The sequence below is a fragment of the Trichosurus vulpecula genome, chromosome 2, assembly GCF_011100635.1.
Source record: "Trichosurus vulpecula isolate mTriVul1 chromosome 2, mTriVul1.pri, whole genome shotgun sequence".
Classification (NCBI taxonomy): Eukaryota; Metazoa; Chordata; class Mammalia; order Diprotodontia; family Phalangeridae; genus Trichosurus; species Trichosurus vulpecula.
The window spans coordinates 41,695,298-41,718,984 of NC_050574.1; the positions used below are offsets into that span (position 1 = coordinate 41,695,298).

The following is a 23,687-nucleotide window of genomic DNA, read 5'->3' on the forward strand; positions in this document are numbered from 1 at the left end:
AGAAGCCTCCTCCTTGCCCATCCCCACCCCCAGCCCTGGGGCCAGGGGGCTCAGAGCAATAAATCCGCCCCAACCCCTACCCCTCCAAGGGAAGAGTTTATTACAAAAATAAAAAGGGAGAAAAAAACCATCCCGGGATGAGGATTGAAGAGTCATGTGTTACTGTGGGGGAGGTAAAGAGGGCCTAGTGAGGCCTGAGGGCAGACTGACTGAGCTGGAGGGCAGAGGGCCAGGCCTGGCTCTGGGACTCCCAGTATGAAACAGGGATGTGAAGGTTTCCAGAGTGCCTTCTTCAGGACAGTGAGGGCCAGGGAGGCATTACTGCCCTGCTCTCCCTGGGTAAGGAACCTGGGGCCTCAGTGACCCCTCTGTCAAAGGCGGGGCTGGCTCTACCTTCAAGGACTCCAGGCTCAGGCAGGGTGGGATGGAGACAGATAGACAGACTCAGGGGTGGGGGTGTCTCTGACCCTCCCCCAACTCCCAGTGTGAAGCAGGTAGTGCCATTCCCCAGATGAGAAAATTGAGGCCCAAAGCAGGGAAGGCAGTAAGTGGCAGATCTAACACATAATCCATCCATCCATATACATACATATATATATATATATATATATATTAAAAATAAACCTCAGAATATAAAAACGATGCATAACAGATAAGGCACTGGAGAAGGACAGGCTGGGGAGGACAGCCCCCCACGTGTGGGAGCAAAATACTGACATGTCCCATGAGTGAAGAGGAGCTGGAATGAAGCCCTGAGGTCCCCCAAGGGGCAGAGGATAAGAGGTGGGTGGGGCAAGGGGCTGAGGAGGAGGAGCAGCCTGTGTCAGCCGGGCCTCCTCTCTGCAGATGTAGGCAGTGGATGATCCGATGTGGGGAGCGTCCTGACATCTCCCCTCCCCCTTCCTGGTCCTCCCTTGGAGAGGGCCTGGGTGGGCAGGAGGGCACAGTAAGAGCCTTGTTCCCTTAGGGAGCCAGCCCGCACCTCCGAAGGGGAGCTCTGATGTCCTGGTCCCCCAGGGGCCCACGGCTCACCCACCCAACATCTGGGGTAGTCTGCACCCTCCCCGGGGGGGCTCACCTGCCCGACCCTCAGGAGCAGCCAGCCTGGCTGGGGGTGGCCCCATTGAGCTGGGATATGATGAGTCTGAGCCGACAGAATTCTTCCTCTACTTCCTGAGGATGCAGGAGGGGAGCTCTGTGAGGGGAAGCCCCCCTTTTCCTCTCCCCACTTCCACCCACCCCTAACCTTGGCTCACCTCCAGCCTCTTGAGGGTGTCTTCCAAGTTCAGAAGCCTCTCTCGTAGCTCCTGGGTCTGGGCAGCCCCCGACACCCCCTCACTTTCAGGGGCTGGCCCAGGCCCATTCTCCTCCTCCCCTGGGAGCAGGATTTGCTTAAGGGAAAGGACTGAGGGGCACAGAGAAGGCAGATCAGGAACATGGGGATGGAGTCTGGGACACAGGGACATCATGATGGGGCTGGCGGGGATGGAATCTGGGGCATGGTGGAGAAAGGTCAGGCAGAGATCTGGGCCAGGGCAGGATCAGGGCCAGGGATGATGAGGTGGGGCAGGGACTGGACTGGGGCTGGACTGAGGCTAGGGCAAGCCAGGGCCCCACAGTCACCTTCTTGGAGGGCAGAGGCTGCGAGCTGCCCCTCGGGGTCCAGGCAGGAGAAGGGCAGCAGGTCAGTCAGGATGCGTTCACAGCGGCCTGCTGCAGGCAGGGAGCCACCTCAGATAGCCGCCCGTCTGGCCCCAGCCCAGCCACCTCCCCTCCTCGGCCTCCCTTACCTTCAGCCTGAGGAATCTCTCTGCTGCTGTTTCCATTCTCAGAGATGCTGATTAGGGGCTCCCGAGTACTGAGGGGAAGGAGACCCAGCATGGGAAGAGATGGAAGAAGACTGGGGGCCCAGAAAGAGGGACACGTACCTGGAGTGGGGGGAAGGGGAGGGGGAGGGCAAAAGGGGGAGGAGGACAGAGTGGGGGAGGGCAGCGAGGGGGGAGGTGTCAGAGGGGGAGGGCAGAAGGAGGAGGGGGAGGCCTCTCACCTGATGGGGCTTGGGCGTTTGGGCCTCGAGGGTGGGGCTGGGACCTTCAGAGAGCCTGCAGTGTCAGTGATGAGGGTACACCAGCTAGGACAAAGGAGAGCAGGGGACAGCAGTTGGGAGGCCACACACGTCTCCCCACTCCTGCCCCAGGCCAGGCTGCTAGGGCCCTCTTCCAGAAGCTGGGGGACCCACCCAGGCAGGGCACAGGGGGACTCCCGGCCAACACCCCCACAGGCACCCACTGCTCACTGCTTTCTTTCTGACACGGTCTGGGCCACCAGTTCATAGATATGAGCCTCCTGGTCCCAGGTAAAGATGACGTAGAAAGCTCTGTGGTCTGTGCAGGGGGGAGGCAAGGTCAGCTTGGGGCTGCTCCTGCTGGGTCACCCCAAAGTCCCAACCTCCCTCAGTGTCCCCCTGGGCTCCACAGCCTCTGCCCTCCTCCCCAGAACGTCTCTGCTGGGTCCTCCACGGCTCCACACCTCTCAGCATGGCACCCACTCCTGTCCTTCGCAGGGGCCCTGAAGCTCTTGGCAGCTCCCTCCCTATGCACACACATGAAGTAAAGCGCGCACACACGCACACATACACACACACACACACACACACACACACACACACACACACACTCTCTCACACTTCATATCTATATTCGTAAGCATACGCGCGTGCGCGCGCGCACACACACACACGCTTGGGATCCCCTCACTGGCCCTGCCCCAGCTCACCGGTGGCCACCTCGCGGGTCATGGCAGAGGTCAGGCGCAGCACAGGCCGCAGCATGGTCTTGCCATCGGGTGTCGGGGTCAGTGTCCGGCTGTGGGATTTGAGCAGCAGCCTCTCATCCTGGCGCTGCAGCAGGAGCAGGAGGTCGTCCAGCAGAAGCACATGCACCTCTGCGGGGAGGGGTGGTGGGTCAGGGCCTGAGCGGGGGCGGGGGGGGTCCCCCACCCCGCCCCCACTGCCTGGCCCCCACTCACCCACAGCCTTGTCCTTGGTCACTCTCCAGGTCAGGGGCCCTTCGTGCACCAGCTTCTTCTTGGTGATGTCCAGGTTCTGGTGCAGGGAATGTGTCCAAGGTCACAGTGGAAAGGATTGGGGGGGAGTGGGGGCAGTCCTTCCAGAAATGGGTGCCCTCAGGGAGAGGCAGGGGCAGTGGGCAAGGAGAAGACCCACCTTGAACTCACTCAGCATAGGGTCACTGCTCTGCCGCAGGTGAGACAGGTCCAGACGGCGCTGGTAGTCCTTGAGCCGCTGCAGACATAGGCGCAGTCTGGCCCACTGCCCCCCTCCCCAACTTGGCCCGGCTTCTTCCTCCTCTCCCCCAGCTTGGGGGTTCTTCCCCAATAATCTTTGGTCTGAGCTCTGCCCCCCATCCCCTCCCTCCCCCAGTTCTCCCCCCTCCCAAGTTCTCCCCTCCCCCTCCTCAATTCTCTCCTCCCCCCAGCTCCCCCCCCAACTTTCTCCCCTCCCTCCAATCCCCCCCACCCAGCTCACTGCACCCTCACCAGCAGGTCCTCCATGTCTCTCACAGACTGGTTCACATGATGCAGAATCTCCTTACAGCACTCTGCAGCCTGCTCCACCTTTGCCTTCTCCTTTGGCTCCTCTAGAGGGGTGAGGCAGGGATGCATCAGGAAGAGTCCGAAGGCCCTTAGCAGGTACCCCTCCCTCTGACTGATAACACAGCACATCAGAGCTGGGGGCCCTCTAGAGAGCTGGCCACAACCCCATTTTACTGGGGACAAACTGAGGCATCACATGGCAACTGAGTGGCAAAGTGAAGGCTGGACCCCTGGTCTTGGGTCTCTGATTTCACCCAGGGTTCTTCCTGCTACACCATGACTAGGGAAAGACCCTGCCCCCTTCCCTGAGCCTCAGTTTCCTCTCCTGAACAAAGCAATCAGAGCAGGTGGTCTCAAAGGCCCAGGGAGAGAGGGATCCTCGCTCAGTATGCAACTTTAGGCCAGAGGGAAGATGGGTTCTGGGAGTCAGGAGGCTCAGTTCCCTCCTTACCCACTGCCATGTTCCCCTCCCCAGATCAATGGAGGGAGGCCCTGCTCCCTCCCTCTCCCAGCTCCCTCCCTCTCCCTGCTCCTTTTCCCCTTCCCTCCTCCCTCCCATCTCCCTTGATCCCTTCCCCCCTGCTCTCCCCATCCCCTCTGCTCCCTCCCCTCATCCCCTCTCTACTCCCTCCCCTCTCCCTGCTCCCTCCCCTCATCCCTCCCCTGCTCCCTCCTTCTCCCTGCTCCTTTTCCCCCTTCCTCCTCCCTCCCATCGCCCCAATCCTTTGATCCCTTCCCCCCTGCTCCCCTTCCCTACTCCATCCCCTCCTTGCTCCTTCCCCTATCCCCTCCCTGGCTCTCTGCTGTGCTCTTGCCTACACACATGCTCACCTGTGTTCTGCCAGATGCTCTGCAGAAGCAAAGGGTATTTTGTGAGTCGCTGCATCTCCGTGGGGATCATATCCTTGAGCTGTAGCCGCCGGCAGCGGGGCCTGCTCTCTGCTTCCTAGGGGCAAAGGCAGCGAGGTGACCTCAGGGGTCCTGACTCCCAGAGCCTGCCCCCCCAGCTTCTGCCTCCTCGGAGACCCAGGCCCCTCGGGTCCCACCTGCACAAAAGTGCAGAATCTCGGCTCCTTTCTCTGCTTGGCCTTGAGCTGCTCCAGCGCAAAGGACTGACGGCTACAGAACCGAGAAGAGATCTTCTGGAACCAGGAGCCCTCTGGGCCGTCAAACTGTGGGAAGATCGTTGGGGGTCGGGGTGTGCACACGGTGCCTCCCTCCAGACCCTCCTCACACAACTGTGGAGGGGGAAATCGCTTCTGGGGGGACTGAGGGCTGAATCCTGAGAGTGACCAGGGAGAGAAACTGGGGCAAGGCCTGGGAACAGGCTGAATGAAGGGGCAGGGGCTGGGGCTGGGAATGAAGATGCCTGAGCCCTGAGTGGTTAAGGAGCGGGGCACAGCTCAGCACACTGGTACATATGGGGGCCAGAAGAGAGGAAGCTGGGTGACCTGGGACACCTGGGTCCCTGGGGGTAAGGAGGGGATCGGGACACCCTGTGGCTGAGTTGGTGGGAGCGGGGCTCCCAACTCACCCTGGCTAGCAGCACATCCCCAATCTCCTCGATGAGGTAGCCGCTTTCCTGACGCAGCTTCATCAGGCTCTCCAGGAACAGAGCTGGGACCACACAGGGAGGTTTTGGGCACAAAGCCCAGAGTCTTCTCCCCGAAATACCCAGGAGCTGGGAAGGTGAGTTTGTATGTGGGGGGTGGGGGGTGGAGCAGGCTCCAGGTTAGAGACACTAAGTGAGAGGAGGGTGGGGGCACCGTGGTTACTGGCAAAGGAAATACAAAACAGGAGGTGGGGAGAGGGAAGAGGGAACGGGAGAAGGGCCCTACTCACAGTGCACATCGATCAGCTCATCCAGGCTGGGAAAGATGTTCTGCAGTTCATCCATGGTGAAGAAGCCCCCATCAGCCATGGGCTGGTAGAAGAGGTCATGCAACACCCGAAGCATTCGCACATGGGCGGCTTCGGTCACCAGCAACTCTAGAGGGGAGAGGGAGAGGTCAGGACCCAGGCATCGGCCCTACCAGGGGGTGGAAAGCACAGGACGGCTCCTCAGGAAGGGCAGGATGGAGCAGGGGCGGGGTCCCACCAGGGGTCACTGCAGAAATGGAGAGGCTGTTAATCATCAGGCATTTTTCAGGCATGTCTGCGTAACTCCTTTTGGGGTTTTCTTGGCCTTTGCATTTATTATAATAATTATTAATAATAATAATCGAATGAGATTAGCACAATGCCTGCACATAGTAGGCACCGCATTGTTGCTGTTTAGTTGTTTGCTTGTGTCCCACTCTCTGTGACCCCGCTGGAGGTTGTCTTGGCAGAGATCCTGGAGGGGTTTGCCGTCTCCTTCTCCAGCTCATTTTATCAAGGAGGAACTGAGGCAAACAGGGTGAAGTGACCGGCCCAGGGTCACTGGGACCTAGTAACTGACCATAATTCAGGAAGACTTGAGGCCCAGCGCTGTATCTACTGCGCCACCTAGCTGCCCTAGGGGATAAATGCAGCAGTGGTCAATCAGGCAATTAAATACTTAAATGTGCCAGGCCCTGGGCTAGATACTGGGCAGAAACAGGTAAGAGTGAAACAGCTCCTGCCCTCAAGGGATTTCCATTCCATTCCATCAGAGGAATGACAACCAGACAGACAGACAGACACACACACACACACATTGTACATACGTGTATTATATTGTGTATGTATTTTATACACACACATATACACACATGGGAGGTGGGAAGGTGGAGTAAAAATGTACAACAAGTCTAAAACTCGGCCTGGAGCCCGACAGTAAAGGGCTTCCGATGCTGCGGAGTCCGTGTTTGGCTGAGATGCCGCATCTCAGGAACAGCCAGAATTTTCATAGCAAAATACCTGACAAACATTATTTCATTTTATCTCATGACAACCTGGGAAGGCAGGTGCTATGGTATTCTCATTTAACTTATGAGGAAACTGAGGCACAGATCGGCTAAGTCAGGAGTGAGGAACCTGTGGCCTCAAGGCCACATGTGGCCCTCTAGGTCCTCAAGTGCGGCCCTCTGACTGAATCCAAATTTCACAGAATGAATCCCCTTGATAAAAGGATTTGATCTGGAAAATCTGGACTCGAAAGGCGGCACTTGAGGACCCAGAAGGCCACATGTGGCCTCGAGGTTGGAGGTTCCCCACCCCAGGTAAGTGATCCGCCCAAGGCACAGGTTCTGAGGTCTAAGCATCTGAGATCAAATTTGGACTCAGGTCTTTCTGATCCCGGCCCACTTTACTCCCTAGCTGTAGGAGAGTGACATGGTTAGGCCCATGTTTTGGGAAAACCACTGGCCTAGCTGTGTGGAAGGATGGAGGATGGATGTGAGGCAGGGAGGCCAGTCAGAAGGCTCCTGCCCCTGTCCAAGGGAGAGGTGATGAGGGGCCCGCACCACAACATTCAAGGAATATCGTTAATCAAGGGTAACTGCCTGGCTTTGCGGGGTGAGGGAGAGGTTGAAGCTGAGCCTGGGGCTCTTGGGGAGTCACAGGGATGCTTGGGAGAGGGTAGTTAGGGTAGAGGCAGAGAAGTCTGATTTAGACGTGCTCAATCGGAGCTGTCAACGGGGCATCCAATTGGAAACATCCAGGAGGAGGCTTCGTGTTACAGGACTGGGGCTCAGGAGAGAGACTGGGGCTCTAAGAGATGATCACTGAACTCCTGGGAGCCCACAAGATCCCCAGGGAGGATGGGAAGGCCCAGCAGAGCCCTGGGGCCAAACACAGTGAGGACCAAGGAGTAGTCAGAGGGTAGGAGGGGAAGCCCAGGTCAAAGAGTGCAAGATGAAGGCGGAGAAAACCTGCTTGTGTCTGGCAAAGCAGAGGTGGTGAATGACCAGCTCTGGAGAGGAGGATGGGAGAAGCTGGAGTAGCAGGGGTGGAGCCTGAGGGCATGGAAGGTTTTTTACAGAGGGGAGAGATGCAGGCAGAGGGAAGGAGCCAGGAAGACAGGAAGAGTCTGGAGATGGAGGACAGAGACCATCCCGAGGCACCAAGACTTCGCACAAGAGAGATGGGGGCAGGGACCTAAGAGATGGAGGAAAGAGCAGGGGGGTCTCCAAGGATCACAGGGACCCAGGGTTCTACAGGAGATGGTCTCACCAAGAGGCTGTCAGAGGTCACCACCAGATACCAGGGCCTGGGTAGAGATGGCGACCCGCAAAGACTGGGCAGGTTGGAAGTGGAGGAAGGGGAGGACCTGGGACTCACCACTGATCACCTCTTGGCGCTTCACCTGGTTCTTGTGCATCCCACTCAAGGTGTCAAGGGGGACCAGCTCACGCCAGCCGGGCGGCTCCTCGGGCTCCAGCTCAAGCCCTGCTCGGCCCGGCTCCCCCTCCTCCCCTGGCTCAGGGCTATGGGACAGACAGCTGTGAGGGACCCTGGTGTTCAGCCCCCTCCAAACCCCTTAGCTTGGCACCCTAGGCATCTGGCCCCCCCACTCCAACCCTTGCCCCCACCCTACCATCCTGCCAGAGCAGTCCCCAGGCCACCCCCTCAGGCTCTGTGACCAGGGCACCCTCCACTCTCCTGCTCGTCCTGAGCGGGAGGGGGGGTCAAGGAAAGGGTGACCTACGTGGCACGTCGGGCGGAGCCAAGGGCCGCCGTGGCAGAGCCAGGGTCTGTGTCCACGTCGCTTCTGGAGCGGCCCCCTGCTCGGCCCTTGGCCCCAAGGCTGCCCCGGGATGGCCTGCGCCGGTCGGTCACCCGAAGGCTCTCGGAGCGCCCCAATCTCCCAGACAGTCTGGGCCCCAGGTGAGTGAGAGATACCAAAACAGGGGTGGGGAGACCAAGACGACCAGGACAGAGACCAGGGAGAGACAGAAACCAGGGAGAGACAGAAACCAGGAAGAGACAGAGACCAAGGGGAGACAGAGACCAAGGGGAGATAGAGACCAAGGAAAGACAGAGACCAAGGAGAGACAGAGACCAGGACAGAAACCAAGGGGAGACAGACACCAGGACAAAGACCAAGGGGAGACAGAGACCAGGGAGAGACAGAGACCAAGGAGAGACAGAGACCAGGACAGAAACCAAGGGGAGACAGAGACCAAGGAGAGACAGATACCAGGACAGAAACCAAGGGGAGACAGAAACCAAGGAGAGACAGAGACCAAGGGGATACAGAGACCAAGGGGAGACAGAGACGAGGTGAGAGACCAAGGAGAGACAGGGACCAAGGAGAGACAGAGACCAAAAAGAGACAGAGAGCAGGACAGAGACCAAAGAATGGGAATGAACATAAGGCAAAGGGAAGAGGCAAAGAGAGAAATCAAGGCAGGGGGACAGAGGTGAGGGGGGAGACAGGACAGAATCCAGGGGGAAGAACATGCAACAGGGAGAAGACCAGGTCAGCACTCCATGCCATGCTCCTGAGTTGGGGGAGGCTGGGGAAGGGGGAGAGGCCATAAGGGACTCTGGGAGCCTGGAAGGGGATGGAGGCAGGGAGAGGGGCCTGAGGGGAGGAGAGGGAACAGGAGCTGAGTCCCACCCTGGGCTGCAGTGGATTCCAGAAAGCACCCCACCCCACATTTCTGAGGAGAAGGGGGAGCAGGACATGGGGCAGGCTTCAGAAAGCCTGAGAGGGGCATTGGATACTTAGCTGTTCCTGGGGGTCTGATCCCCCTCAAAGGTAGGTAGGTGGGGCGGTGCATGGGGAGGGGGAAGGAGGCCGGGAAGACATGGGGGAGAGGGATAGACCCCTTCCCCCACCCCGGGGCCCAGGCACCCACCTCTTCCACTTTCTGGGGAGAGAGCAGGTTCAGGGTCAGAGGTGCCCAAGATGGGCCCCACCCCCCAGGTCTCCCAAAGCAGCAGCACGAGGACAGGCTGGGGGCAGTGCCCGTCCCCCCCAACCATGAGGGGGGCGAGGCCCCCGGGGCAGCATGTAGCAAGGTGGGGGTAACACTGTAGGGAGGCAGGAACTGAGTGTGGTGAAAGAGAGAGAGAGGAAGAGGAGAAGGGGAAGGGGGAAGAGGGAGAAGAGTAAGAGAGGAGAGAGAAGAGAAAGGGAGAAAGGAGAAAGGGAGGAGGGAGAGGAGAGGGGAGGAAGAAGAGAAGGGAGAAGACAGAGGAGGAAGGAAAAAATGGAGGAAGGAGAAGAAAAGGGGAGAGGGGAAATGGAGGAGGGAGAAGAAAAAGGGAGGGAGAAGAGAAAAGGAGGAAGGGAAGAAGAGAGGGGAGGGGGGAGAAGAGAGGGAAGAGAAGAGAGGGAAGGGGGGAGGAGGGGGGGAGAAGAGAGGGAAGAGAAGAGAGGGGAGGGGGGAGAAGAGAGGAGAGGGAGAAGAGAGGGGAGGGGAAAGGGAGAGGAGAGAGGGGAGGGGGAGGGGAAGGGGGAGGAAAGAGGGGAGGTGGAGGAGAGGGGAGGAGGAGGAGAGGGAAGGGGAAGGAGAGAGGGGAGGGAGACGAGAGAGGGGAGGGGGGAGGGGGGAGAAGAGAGAAGGAAAAGGGAGGGAGAGGAGAAAAGAAGGAGAGAGAAGGGAAGGAGAAGAGGGAGAGGAGAGAGGAAAAGAAAAAGGAAGAAAAAAGGGGAGTGCTTAGCGGTCATCTGGTCCAACCTCCTCCTTTGGCATATGGGACAATTGAGACCCAGAGGGGGAAAGGAATGGCCCAAGGTCACACAGCTCATGAGAGAGCCACAGAAGGCTGGAAGGGGAACCACAGCCCATGCAATACTGAGCTCAGGTCAAAGAGGCCTTGGCCACAGGCCTCCAGGGCCAGGCCGGGTCTAGCCCAAGCCCAGGCCCAGCTGGAATCAGCCCTGCCCTCCGAGGTCCGACCTCGTGGCTGCCTCCCAGTGGCAGCTTCCCAGAGCTGCTCGGCCTGGGGGGAGGATTTTGTCCTGGCCTGTCCTCCCCTAGCCCCACGCTCTGGCTCTCATCCTGTTCCCCACCATCCTGGGTCTCTGAGGCCCCTGATCCCTCTGGCCTCCGGCCTAGGCACACAGGAGGGCTCAGAAAGAGCTGACAGACACGGCGAGTCAGAGCTGGAAGTGTCCTCAGACCCCTCATGTTAAAGCAGCAGCGAGCGAAGCCCTGAGGGGCCGTGACCTGCCTCAGGTCAGAGAGCTGGTCAGCGGGTGACCTGGGCCATGAGCTGGCCTCTCCATCAAGGCCGAGGCTCTGTCCACCACGAGAATGAAGGCACTCAGGGAGGTGGGGGTGGATAGGGGTGGGAGGTGGAAGGGGCAAGATGATGGGCTGGCGGGCGGGCAGGTGGGCAGGCGGACAGGCAGGCAGGACAGCTCCCTCCCCAAACAGGCACCCCCTCCCCTGCTCCCACTTCCCCTCTTCTCTGTCCCCACCTGAAGGCCCCACTCAGCCCCAGCCCCCTTCCTACCTTTCCGTGTCAGCCCCATCCTCTGCATTGCTCTCTGGGAGGATGGGGGACTCTGAGCTTGATGGGCCTTGGGGGGGTGGGTCCCCCACTTCTGAGGGTAGATCAGTACCTGGGGAGAAAGAAGGCATATGGTTCCTTTGGGAATGAGGGAGCCAGTCTTCCAGCCTGCTTTGGGCCCAGGACCTCAGCATTCAGAGCCCTCCTCACAAATGTACACAAATGGGGCACCCCCTCCCCAAGTCCAGTAATGATGGTGTAGTGAGATGGAGGAGAGAGCCCTGGCCTGGGGCAGCTGGGAGTCTCTGAGGCCCAGGGAGGCTGGAACCATGCTGGGGACAGAAAGCAGCTCTGAAGTTAGTCTGGAGGCAGCCTGGAGACCCCTGCTCAGCAGCCCCAGCAGGGGGGCTGTAAGGACAGTCTGGGGGGGCCAGAGAGAAAGGACCCTGCCCAGGGGGTATGGGGGGAGCCTGAGCCCCAAGAAGGGCTCGGTGTCTCCTCCAGCACACACATCTATACATACACATCACACATCCATTCACACAACATACACACACACACACACCCCACACATATCACCCACATCCACCTATACATACACACAACACACATATACACACATCACAGACACAGACACCCCCAATCTGAAGCGAGGTTGTGGTCAGAGAATCGCTTGTAAATGCCCCTGATTTAAGGGCATGATGTCCCCTTCTCCGGGAACCCTCCCCTAGCCCTGGCGGAGACTGGCACCTGGAGGACAGCAGACCCTAAGATCATGCACGTGGGCACCCTTGGGATCTTACAATGAGTGACGGCTAGAAGGAGGAACCCACAGCCCACGGGTCCCAGAACCAGGGACTCCCGTGAGCTAGACCATGAGAGGGGGTTCCCAGAGCAGACCACGGAATCTCATACTCAGTGTCTGGAGATCTCTGAGTCATGAACCGGTGGGAATCATGGGGCCCCTCCCTGCCATGGGAGGACATCATCACTGTATCCCTCACCCTGGACCCAGGCGAAGCTATTTGGTGGGAAGGAACCCCTTTTCTCACCTGACTCCTTGTCAAGGCTTTCACCTGGAGGGGGATGCACAGTGACACCAGGGGCATCTGGCCCAGGGGGTCCAATGATCCCCTTTGGGGGAGTCACCTGGCTGATTTTCCTCTCAGGAGGCCCCAGCTTCTCGCCTATGGGTGGGAAGGGGCTGGTATCAGGGCCCCCTGACTCCACATCCTTGGGAACCCAGGCCCATGAAACCCCTCCCTGGCCTCCCTCAGACCCCAAGGGCAGGGACCCCAAAGTTAAGGCTGTTACCGTCAGTCTCAGCTTTAGGGTGTCGGAAGTCAGGGGCTGAAATAAACAAGAGGAGCCATGAGGAGCTATGGGGGCCGAGGCCATTCCAGTCCCCAACATAACTGGAGGGCAAGGCCTGGGGGGGACCAGGGGGAGGATTGGGGGGGACAGGGCCTGAAGGGGTGGCCAGGGGAGGATGGGGGGGTAGGGCCTGAGGTGGTGGCCAAGGCAGGATCTGGGGGGCAGGGTTGAAGATGTTGAGCATAGGGCCTGAGTGGGGTGGCCAGTGGGAGGATCTCGGTTGGGTAGGGCCAGGGCTCACCCTGCGCATCTCCACGGTTCCAGCGGGCTGCATCCAGGATGCTGATGAGCACACTCTTGCTCTTGGGGGTGTCATCTGTGCGGCGATTTCCAGGCATCTGTGGGGGAATGGCGGTCAGAGTGGTCAGCAGCCTCCTCCCTCCCCAGTCGCTCTGGGTGGGCCTGGGGGAAGCAGAGGGAGGAGGCACCTTTTTCCGGAAGAAGTTTCCTCGGGCCTTCTTGTCGCTGCTCTTGGTCCGAACACCGAGGTACCGCATGTAGGCGCTGATGGCGTTCACTATTGCCACACTGGGGGCAAGGAGGCAGTGAGCCAGGCCCCACCCCTGGCCCCCTCCCCACAGGCTGGGGATGGCAGGGCCCCAGAGGTTCTGACCACCCCCCCACACCCCTAGCCCTCTCCCCACAGGCTGGGGGTGGCAGGGCCCCAGAGGTTCTGAACCCACCTCCCTCCACCCCCAGACGCCACCCCAGAGGCAGATCCCAGGCATCACCTCTTCTCCTCATCCGCAGAGATGGTTGGGCTGTGGGGAGAGGGTGGGGGGAAAGTCTAGTCAGCTGGCTTCCTGACTAGCCCTTCCACTCCCAGGAGAGCCAGGGGAGGCAGAGGGGGCACCCGCCCTCACCCCCAGGAGGGCAAAGAAGGGTGCAGTCAGCAGAGGGTGGGAGGGGGCAAGGAGCCCACTCACTGAATGTCCTCCAGGCGGTTTAGGATCCTCTCGGCCACAAGGCGTTCCCGGCCCTCAAAGCTGACCCGGTCCCGGGCAGCCCAGGTTTCCAGCTGGGACAAGTCTGGCTCTCCGGGGGTCATCCCCATGAGCCGCTTGGACCGGAAGTCCTCAAGCTGACGGGAGATGGCATTCTGCTGGGCCTGGACCACCTCCTGCAGGAATCGCCGTTGGGTCTCCTCCGGGAGCAATTCTGGGCGCGTGCGATCTATGGGATGGGCACGGTAAGCATGGTGGCCCCAGGGGCTGAAGCAGGGCTCCCTGCTCCCAAGGGCCCCTACGATGACTTACCGAGCTCAAAGGACACTGACTGGGGCACAGGCACACGCAGGACCTGCCAGGAGGAGAAGCCTTATGAGGGGTAGGAGTGGGCAGGAAGGGGGCTTCTCATGTGTCCCTGGGTAGGGGAGGGGAGCCTGGGTTGGGACAGGGAGGGGGAGGGAGGGTTTCCTCACCGCCGTCTTCTCTAGGAAGTTGTGGTAGAAATCTAGAAAGCCTTTCTTGGCCTCCTTGGGGCCCAGCGTGGTCAGCATATCAGCATGGAGACAGCAGAGCTTGGGGGCAGGAGGTGGGGGAGAGCAGAGGTCACCATCCCACCCCAGCATCCACTCCCCCCCGCCAAGACCTCCACCTCCGACCCCCAGCTCTCCCCATTCTAGAATCGCTTGGGGCTGGTATTCAGGTTCTAGGTGCCCTTGGCCTAGGGGACCCTCCCGCAGGCTGTGCTGATAACATTCTAGATCACAAGAGTCTATGACCTGTCCTGGGCCCGAGCCCCCAGAGTCACACTTTTGAAATGCACAAAACAAAATACAGAGGATCACAAAGAAAGTTCTATGGAGACACAGGAAGGGACAGAGGAGGGAGGTAAGAGATTTGTTTTAGAGTTCACAGGCTCCAAGTTAAGACTCCCTATTCCATAATGAAGCCAGGTTCTAGACTCCAGATAGAATCACAAGTTCTAGATGCCATAGGCCGCCATCCAGGTGGTAGATGACCACAGGTCATGCAGAGTCTGGCTCTAGACAAACACACACCCTTGGCTGTTCCAGGTCTGGTTCTGGATCTCTCTGATTCTAGATTCCTCCTGGCCTGTGTGGTCTCTGCCTTCTAGATGCCCTCCTAGGCTGTGCACCCTGGCTCTAGGCCCTACCCTACAGGCTCTGTACCCTGGTGCTAAGGCCACCTCAGTCTTCCCAAATTGCTGGGCCCCAAGCCCAGGCCTCACCAGAGGTCCTGGCTCAAACTGCAGAGCCACATGGTGCAGGAGAGCCATGAGGTGGGCCGGGCGGCGCTTCACCTGCTCCAGGCTCTGGAACTCACTGCTCCGCTCCTCTGGGTGCTGGGGAAAGAACAGAGGCCATCAGCAGGACGCCTGGGGGCAGAGTCCAGAGAGCCGGGGTCTTGAGCTCCAGCACTGCCCCTGATGCTGGGAGGAGTCTGAGCAAGTCCCTGGCCCTGGACTCTCCCATTCGTCATATGAGAAGGCTGGATGCATTGACTCCTGGTTCCTCTCCAGCAAACCCAGTCCCTGGAGGGAAGAGGAAGGGAGTGCAAGGGGCCTCTTTGGCCCTTAGGTTCCCCATCTGGAACATGGCCAGCTTGGACCTTTCCAACTCCGACATCTCATGTTCTAGGTCCCCTTTCAGCTCTGACATCCCCTTTTCTAAGGCCCTTCTCAGCCCCGACATTCCCTATTCTAAGGGGCCTCTCAGCTCTGACATTTCCTGTTCTAAGGCCCTTCTCAGCTTTGACATTTTCTGTTCTAAGAGCTCTCCCACCCCTGACATCCCCTGTTCTAAGGCCCCTCCCAGCCCTGACTTCCCCTAAGGGCCCTCCCAGCTCTGACATCCCCTGTTCTAAGGGCCCTCCCACCTCTGACATCCCCTGTTCTAAGGGCCCTCCCAGCCCTGACCTTCCCTGTTCTAAGGGCTCTCCTAGCTCTGACATTCAGTTATGGGATGCTGAGATACACGTGGCAGGGAGGGAAGGAGGAGACAAGGGCCCCGGCTGTGATGGAGGTGGTGTCCTGGTATGCCAGCTCACCGTCTCCAGCTCATTCTCAAAGTCCTCATCTTCAGCACCAATGATGCTGACCGGAGCTGGCCGGGTTGGGCCAGGGGCCTGGAAGGCAGTAGGGAAGGAGGATGGGTGACCTGGGCTGCCCCTCCCGGAGGGTCCCGGCCCCCTGCCCTCCCTCCGTCAGCGGCACTCACCCCTCGAGCAGCATCTTCCATCTCCATGCTGTGCTGAGGCTGTGGGGAGAGTCCCGGCCACAGTGAGGCCCCAGGCCCGAGCTAGGAGGCCCGGACGCCTGGGTTACTCACACATTCCTGGCCCAGGTGGGGAGGTGAGTAAACAGAGCCTCCCCGCATCCACCCATCACTCAATGGAGCCTCTGTCCCAGCCCACAAAGAGCCCTTCAGAAGCCCGGGGCCTTGGCCAAGCTGGGGGTGGGGTGAGCCAGGATGCCGGGCCCCCAAGGGCACGGGGATGAGAAGCCTGGAAACCTGGGTCCCTGAGAGGAGCAGGGATGGGAGACAGAGCCACTGAGCAGAGGAGAGGTGGGACAACGTTTTGGGGGGATGAGGGGGCCCTGACCTGAAGAGAGCAGGGCTGGGGGCCGGATGTTGCCTTCTTCACCCACCAGCCCCACTTCCTGAAACAGGAAGTCACATGGGCCCCCAAACCCACGAGCCCCCGCCCCATGGGGAACCCAGGCCTCCTGATTTATGATCCCCACCCCCTCAGGGACCCGGGAGTCCAGGCTCCCAGCCCTCACTCCCATCAGGCTTCTGGCTCCCCCACCCAAGGGCTCAGGTTTCTGGATCCCAGCAGCTGGCTTGAGGCAGAAGGCGGGGTCTCAGGAGCTCTCTGTCTCTCTCTTTCCTCCTCTCCATCCCACCCAGGCCGACTCTGCCTGTCTGTCTCTGTCTCCACCACCCCATACCCCCCCACACACACTCCCAAGTCTCTCCGTCTCTGTCTCTCCTCCCTCGTGGTGTTAATTAGTCTGTCTAATCGGAACATTAATCACACATAAGTGGGCCTTATGTGTGTGTGTGTGTCAGGGGGGCAGAGCCCAGAGGAGGGGAGGGCGGGAGAAGGGGTGGGGAGGCCCCACATCCCCAGGGAAGGGGAGAAGGAGTGGCCTTGGACTGCTGACCCAGCAGCTATTTTTAACAGCTGGCATCGCCCGGGACCTGCCCCGGTCCCACCCAACCCCTCATCCTGACTGCTGGGGGGTGGGGGGACCTCAGTCTTCTCCCTCCTGCACCCCCCATCCCTTCAGCTGGGTCTTCTTTCACCACCCCAGCCCCTAAACTGGCCCTTCTCCCCCTCCCACCCAGTGGCCCCTCAGGTCAAACCGAGGTCTTCTCCTCCTACCCAGACCCTGCTCTCTCAGCCCCCCAAGCCAATACCTTCTCCCCTATCCCACATCCGGTCCTTCCTGCCTCAAGTAGCTCCCCAGCCTGGTCATCCAATAAGTGTACCTCCTCCCAGGACTGGGCTCTGTACAGAGACCCCAAAGGAAAAGGGGTTCCCTAAGCTCCAGAGGAAGAGTGGGAGGGGTCTGCAGGAAGTAGGACAAGTCTATACAGACAGCAGACCTGCAGGAGGCCAGCGAGTTCTATCAGGGACTAGAACTCTAAGAGGGCTCAAAGGAGGTCCAAAGAGGTTGGGGGCTTGGGGTACAGCAGAGAGAGTGCGGACTCTGGAGCCAGCCTCTGCCACCTTGGTGACATGGTCAAGCCGCTGACCCACTCTGGCCTCCATTTCCTCATCTGCAGAACAGGAGCAAGACTAGACAACTCTGAAGGTCTCTTTGCCCTTTGGTGTCCAGGGAATAGGGGCTTTACAGGCCCAGGTGCCAGGGGGCATTTGGGAGGCTGGCTGAGGTTTGCACAGGAGAGGATCCCATGCTGCAGAGGGCTGCAGTGCCCTAACAGAGTCTGTCCTGCAGTGAACGGGCTTACTAGAAAGAGGGATGCTTTAGAGGCAGGGGTGTGTGATGGGAGCGAGGGGTCCATGGGGAGCAGCCAAGGGAACAGGGAGAGCTGGGGGAGTCATGAGAGTCGGCTCTAGGCACCACTCCTACGGGCAGCCAGAGCACTGAAGAGGTGCCGTCTTTATCTGCAGGCTTTGAGAGGGATGGAATATTAGAGGAGAGCCCTATAAAACAGACGTCCTTCACCTTTCCGTGTGGTCCAGACCCCTCGAGCAGGCAGTCTGCAGACGTCTAGGGAAACTTCTCACAACTGTGTGTTTAAATATGTAAGATTACAAAAGAGACCAGTTATCAAAATGTTAAAAACCAAGTTCCCAACAGCCAGGCCTACACAGGGGCTCTCTAGGGGCCATATTGGGGGTTCAGGGGAGAAGTCCTTCAGGGGTATCAACAGGAGAGTGAGCACCAGATAGGACTCTCCCTGGGAGACTCTATGTCATCCTAAGGGTATCTCCTACTGAGGCCTCCAGAAAGGGCTATTTTTAAGTGATGGCGGGCAGGGGTCTACAGGCGCAGAAGCTGATAACAGGGGTGGAGGGTGCCATCTTTTGGCTGAAATCGCTCTCTTCAAAGTTCCCGAGAATCTCACCTCCTCAATCTCCAGCGTAGCTTTTGCCAGTGCTGACGTCCCCCTCCCCCGGATCTGTCCATGTGCCTATTTCTGCCACTCGCTCCCTGCCCATCCATCCTCTCCCTGTCGGCCTCCTGCTGGCCAGTCGTCCACAGTGGGTGTCCCCTAAGGTGCTGTCCTTTCTCTCTGTTCCATACCCACAGCTCTAGCCCCAGTCCCTCTCCCGAGCGCCAATCACACATTACCAACTGCCTCTATCTGAAGGGCCCACAGGTACTGAAAACTCAACATGCCCCCAAACAGAACCCTTGCTCCTCCTCCCATCTTTTGCAGAAGCTACAGCCATCCTTCCAACCACCCGTCCTCAGAATCTTCCAATCAGTCAATCAAACAATCCTTCTAAGGCTCAGGTCTGACCATTCACCCGCTCAGGACCCTTCCGTGGCTCCCTAGTACCCACAGCCTGAATTTCTTGTTTCTTCTCAGAAGCCCAGGCGGGCTGCCGTCCATAGCCTGGCTCTGAGTGCACCTCTCTGCAGCCTCATCACCCTCCCCTTCACGCACTCTACATTCCAGACAAACTGGTCCACTCTGCTGTTCCGAGAACTTGACATTCCATCAACCACCTCTGCTCATTTACTTAAGCCTGGAATGCATTCCTCCCTCAGCTCCACCTGTGAGAATCCTTATCTTCTTCCAGGTGCCATCTTCTGGGGAAGCCTGCCCTCCTCCCTCCAGGGTGCACCCCTGAGACCCTCCCTAAGAAGGCCGGACACTCCTTAAGTGCACTGACTCTTGGTAGACTTGGTCTTGTTATCGCTTAAAGAACATTTATCCTCGAAAGGACGGAAAGAACAACTTGTTGAAGCGGAATTCTCTGAAGATTATAATGCAGGCTGGTCACTAGGCTGAGGATTTTTGTGGGCAGAGAGATTTCTATAGGGCCGAGGGCCCCCCCACAGAAAATGGCTTTTAGTGATATTCGCGTGAACTCAGAAATGTTGTGACTGTCTAGGGACAGGGAGGTGCCGGAGTGAGGAATCCACAGGGGTCAAGACTTCTTGGGTTGGCAGGGGTTCCTGGGGTTTGGGGTCTAGAGGGACTGAGGAGCACAAGAGATGGAGAAGTCTACGGGGGCAGGTTTTCCTTAAACTCTGGTCATCAGCGTTCAAGAGGGTGGTAATCTATGGGGTTCAGGGAGTCCAGGGGCAGAAGAGAAGATCCTGCAAAACTATGGGGTCCAGGGAATTGACAGAAGAGGAAGCCTATAGGGTCTAGGGGAGTCTAATCTAAAGGGCCCAGGGAGAGTCTGCACGGCTGAGGGATTTCTAGGATAAGGCGCATCCACAACGGCCCAGAGTACAGCAGTGTCTCCAGGGCCCAGGGATGCCACAGGATGAGGGAGGTCTACGTGGAATATATAGACTGGGGCATCTACAAGGTCAACGGAGTCCATATGGTAGGGGTGTCTACAGGGACGAGGGCTGCTACAGAATGGGGTAAGGTCCACAGTGTGTGTGGACTATGACAACAGTAGTAGTAGTAATAGTAGTAGTAGTAGTAATAGGAACAGTAATAGCAGTAGTAGTAGTGACAGGAATAGTGATAGTAGTAGTAGTAGTAGTAATAGTAGTAGCAGTAATAATAGTTCTAATAACAACAGCTCACATTTATATAGTACAGGTGCCATGCTAAGTGCTTTACAATCATTATCTCATTTAATCTTTGTAACAACCTTGGAAGAAAGTGCTATTATTATCTTCATTTTATAGACAAGGAAATGAAGACAGACTGAGGTTAAGTGACTTGCCCAAGGTCACACAACTAGTAAGTATCTGAGGCCACATTTGAACTCAGATCTTCCAGACTCCAGGGCCAGGGCTCTATCCACTGGGCCACCTAGCTGCCCAAATATATAGGGTAAGGGTGTAGACAAGGTCCAGAAATTCTATATGCTGGGGACATCTATAGGGCTACAGAGATTATACAGGGTAGGAGTTCTATGAAGTCTGATGGTCTACATGAAATATATAGGATGGGAGTCCAGGGATGCCGGGGGAGGGGAGGAGTCTATGGTCTTCCTGGATTATGCAGGGTGGGGATACTTATCAGGCCCAGGAAGTCTATATGGGGTAGGCATCTCTAGCAAGGATTGTACAGGGTGGGCCAGTGTCTACATGCCAGGGAGGTTGTAGGATGGGGGGGGGGGGTGGTCTATAGGGTCTGCATGGATTATATAAATTGGGGGTATCTACAAATTTCATGGAATCTAGATTGTCTGGGTTTACGTAAATTACATGGGGTGAGGTGTCCAGGAAATCTATATGGTGGGGGGCATCCATAGGACCCAAGGGTCTACATGTGTTATACAAAGTGGGTGTCTATTGGGTCTAGGTACAGGATAAGGCTCACTTGGAGGGTCTGTGGAATCTATGTGGTGGGAGTGTCTATAGGGTCCAGGGGTCTACAGGCATTATAAAGGGTGTGGGAGTCCATAAGATCCAGGGATTACAGGGGAGGGTGTGTCGACGGGGTCCATGGAGTTTATGTGGTGGTGTGTCTATAGGGTGAGGGGAGAGATTACGTGCATTATATATGGAGGCGCAGTAACAGGGTTCAGGGATTGATAGGGCAGTGCTTATAGAGTTCAAGGAGTCTTGTAGTACGGGTGTCTATAGGGTCCAGTGATTGCACAGGGTGGGTCAGTGTCTGCAGCATCCAGGGGTATCTATAAGGTCCAAGGGTCTACAAGCATGCGGGATAAGGGGATCTAGAGGGTCCAAAAACTGTACAGGGTGGGGCATGCCTACAGGATCCAGGGGGTCTACATGCATGATATGGGGTGGGAGGTCTGTAGGGTCCAGGAATTGTATAGGGTAGGGCGTGTCTACAGGATCCATGGAGCCTCCGGGGTCGGAATGTCTATGGGGTCCAGGGACTGTACAGGGTGGGGCAGTGTCCGCAGAGTCCAGGGAGCTGTGTGGTAGTGGTATCTACAGGGTCGGAGTGGGGGTTGGCTGGGTATAGGAAGCCGGTGCCTGAAGGGCGGGGCTGGGGAGGGGGGAACCCTCACCTGCTCGGTAGCCTCGTCCTGTCTGTCCAGCTCCCCGGCGCCCCAGCCTCCTCCCCCTCCCTCGGCGGAGCCGCTCTAGCCACCCCCTGGAGCCCTTCCTCCCCAGCTCCACTCCTCCCGGAGGCCCGGCTCAGTCCTCTCTAGCCCGCCCACGGACGGCGCCGCAGCCCCAACTCCACTGCTCCCCACGCCACCACCTGGGGCCGCTCTAGGCTGCCCCCCCTCGACTGCTCCCGGGACACACACGAGGCCTTTCGTGCCAACCCGGAGGACCCGCCGCTTCCGCGCTCTCTACTGCTCTCTATTGTAGAGGCCCCTCCCCCTTCCCGCCCCCACCCCGGGCGCTCGCGTGTTGTCCAGCCCTCCCACCCCGGCCCTGCCCAGCCCTGGGGCTCCATCCCGGCCCCGTCCGGGCTCAGGGACCCCCTCTGGAGCAGGCAGTGACCTTCCCTGCAGCACCACCTCCTTTCTTCTCCATTCGCCCGTCTGGCCAGAGCTTTCTCCCATCACCTCGCACCTCACCCCCTCGCTCCCACCTGGGCCTCTGTCCTTCAGTCCCTGACCACCCCCTCGGCCCGGCCAGTCTGGCAATCCCCCCTCCCCCACCGCGCTCTGGTCCTTCCCCCTCAGCTCCCCCTGCCTGGTGATCCTTCTCCTAGGCATCCCTCCCCCTCCTACCTGATTCGCCCTTCATCCCTTTCTACCTCCCATTAACTACCCCGTCCCTGACCTACTCTTCTTGTCTGGTCCTTCTTTCCTCACCTCCCTCTGCCTCCTAGTCCTCCCCTTAGGCATCCCTCCTCTTTTCTGATCCTCCCTTCATCCCTTCCTACCTGCCTCCCATTAGCCTTCCTCTCTTTTCTGGTCCTTCTTGCTCAGCTCCCGGTGGTCCTCCCTTTAGCCACCCCTCCTCCTTCTCCCGTCTAGTCCTCCCTTCATCCCTTCCTGTCTGGCCTCCCCCCCAGCCGCCCCTCCTTCTCCTATCTGGTCCCTCAGCTCCCTCTGCCTGTTGGTCCTCCCCTTAGCCACCCCTCCTCCTCCTACCTGGTTCTCTCGTCATCCCTTCCTACCTGGCCTCCCATTAACCACCCCCCCTTCTCCCCGCTCTGGTCCTTCTGCCCTCAGCTCCCCCTGCCCGGTGGTCCTCCTCCCCTGACCCAACCCTTTTTCCCAGGTGATAGTCTTCTGCAATCAAAGGAAAACAGGGAGAACTCCGGAAGTACAGCCCAATGGGTGCTAGAGAAAGGAAGGAGGTGGGAGAAGATGTACCTGGGGTTAGGCCGGGGAGAGCCCCAAAGGTCTTGGGGGTACAGGGGGATGGGGATCCCGGGCCCTGGGTCCCGGCTTGGGTTTCCTGGCTCTGGCTGGGCAGGAAGCGGAGCTGGGCCGGTTTTCCGGAGGCCCTGGCCCTCCTGCCACTCCCCGCTTCCTGCCCTGGCTGGGAGGGGTCCCCCCCCACACCCCACACCCACCTCCTCCCCTCCGCTTCCTTCCCCTTCTCTGCCAGTGCCTGCGAGCTCCTCCTCCCTGGGAGGCTCAGCCCAGCCAGAGGTGCAGAGTGGCCCCTTCTTCTCTTCCTCCATCACCGGCTCTTGGACTCTCTCTTCCTGTCCCTCTTCTTCTCCTATTTTCCTAGTCTCGGGTCACTGTCAGCAGCCCCAGCAGGGGGGCTGTAAGGACAGTCTGGGGGGGCCAGAGAGAAAGGACCCTGCCCAGGGGGTATGGGGGGAGCCTGAGCCCCAAGAAGGGCTCGGTGTCTCCTCCAGCACACACATCTATACATACACATCTCCTTGTCTTTGTGTCTCTGCCCCTTGGTCACCGTGGAGCTGGAATCTGCCCAGCATGTGTCTGCCACCCCTTCCTTCCTCTGGCTCGGGACCTGCTGACTCTCCTATTCTCTGTCTGTCTGTCCGACTGTAGGTCGGTGCTGCCCGGGTGTCTGTCTCTTTCTCTGTCTGTCCGTCTGCCTCCCTACCCTTTCTGTCTCTCTGTATCTCTCACCTCCGTCTACCTCCTGCTCCGACTGTCTGTCTGCCTCTGTCCCTCTTTCTGTCTGTGTCTCTCATCTCTTCGTCTCCCTCCCGGCTCCCTCTGTCTGTCTGTCTGCCACTCTACCCTTTCTGTCTCTCTACGTCTGTCACCTCTGCGTCTCCCTCCTGCTCCGTCTTCCTGCCAGCCTGTTTCTTCCTTTTTCTCTGACTCCCTCGTCTCTCTCTGTGCCCCTCTCTCATCTCTCTTGCTCAGTGTCCTTTCATCTCTTTCTCTTTCTTGTCTGTCTCCCTGTCTCTCTTTCTCTATTATCTCTCTCATCTTTCTGTGGGCAGCTAGGTGGCGCCATAGTTCATAGAGCCTGAAGTCAGGAAGACTCATCTTCATGAGTTCAAATCTGGCCTCGGACACTCATGAGCTGTGTGACCATGGGCAAGTCACTTAACACTGATTGCCTCAGTTTCCTCATCTGTGAAATGAGCTGGAGAAAGAAATGGCACTCCAGTATCTCTGCCAAGAAAACCCCAATTTGGGTCACAAAAAGTCAGACACAACTGAAAAAACAACTCTTGGGTTTTTCTCTGTCCATCATCTCTGCTTCTCTCTCCTTTTCTCTCTTTCATAGTCTCTCTTTTGTGTCTCTTGTCTCTCTATTTCTCTTTCTCTGTCTTCCTGTCCCCCCCCCACCCTTTCATTCTCTCCCTCAGTGTCTTCCTTTCTATC

General features: G+C 58.4%; 1 protein-coding gene across 10 annotated transcripts; it reads right to left on the reverse strand.

The window, feature by feature from the left end:
• Window positions 1-613: 613 nt before the first annotated feature.
• Window positions 614-22,335, reverse strand: ARHGEF1 (Rho guanine nucleotide exchange factor 1). 10 transcript variants are annotated; one of them, XM_036745747.1, is made up of 31 exons: window positions 22,242-22,335; window positions 15,536-15,574; window positions 15,366-15,443; window positions 14,548-14,661; window positions 13,775-13,873; window positions 13,611-13,653; window positions 13,281-13,527; window positions 13,086-13,115; window positions 12,783-12,882; window positions 12,596-12,692; window positions 12,295-12,330; window positions 12,033-12,167; window positions 10,984-11,092; window positions 9,378-9,389; window positions 8,222-8,389; window positions 7,855-8,000; window positions 5,455-5,601; window positions 5,147-5,229; window positions 4,659-4,784; window positions 4,444-4,558; window positions 3,556-3,656; window positions 3,224-3,301; window positions 3,028-3,103; window positions 2,776-2,943; window positions 2,297-2,384; window positions 2,048-2,131; window positions 1,791-1,858; window positions 1,624-1,713; window positions 1,257-1,405; window positions 1,079-1,173; window positions 614-925 (listed from the first exon to the last, which is right to left on the reverse strand). In XM_036745747.1, exons 2-30 carry the CDS (start codon window positions 15,560-15,562, stop codon window positions 1,090-1,092), a joined length of 2,898 nt encoding a protein of 965 aa, XP_036601642.1. In that variant the 5' UTR covers window positions 15,563-15,574; window positions 22,242-22,335; the 3' UTR covers window positions 614-925; window positions 1,079-1,089. The 10 variants fall into 10 exon arrangements, with proteins under 10 accessions (XP_036601642.1, XP_036601646.1, XP_036601641.1 ...); XM_036745751.1 differs by having other exon boundaries at window positions 1,624-1,710; window positions 15,536-15,616; XM_036745746.1 differs by having other exon boundaries at window positions 15,536-15,616.
• Between the last annotated feature and the right edge of the window lie 1,352 nt (window positions 22,336-23,687).

Bases quoted from the DNA above. Each gene is read 5' to 3' on its own strand.
- ARHGEF1 (XM_036745747.1), bottom strand. From the start codon at position 15,562: ATGGAGATGGAAGATGCTGCTCGAGGG. The intron at 12,331-12,595 runs GTGAGCCCTGGC...TGTTTATTTCAG, and splicing joins GAACCGTGGAGATGCGCAGG to CCCCTGACTTCCGACACCCT. The intron at 2,132-2,296 runs GTGAGCAGTGGG...CCTTTGTCCTAG, and splicing joins ACCGTGTCAGAAAGAAAGCA to CTGGTGTACCCTCATCACTG.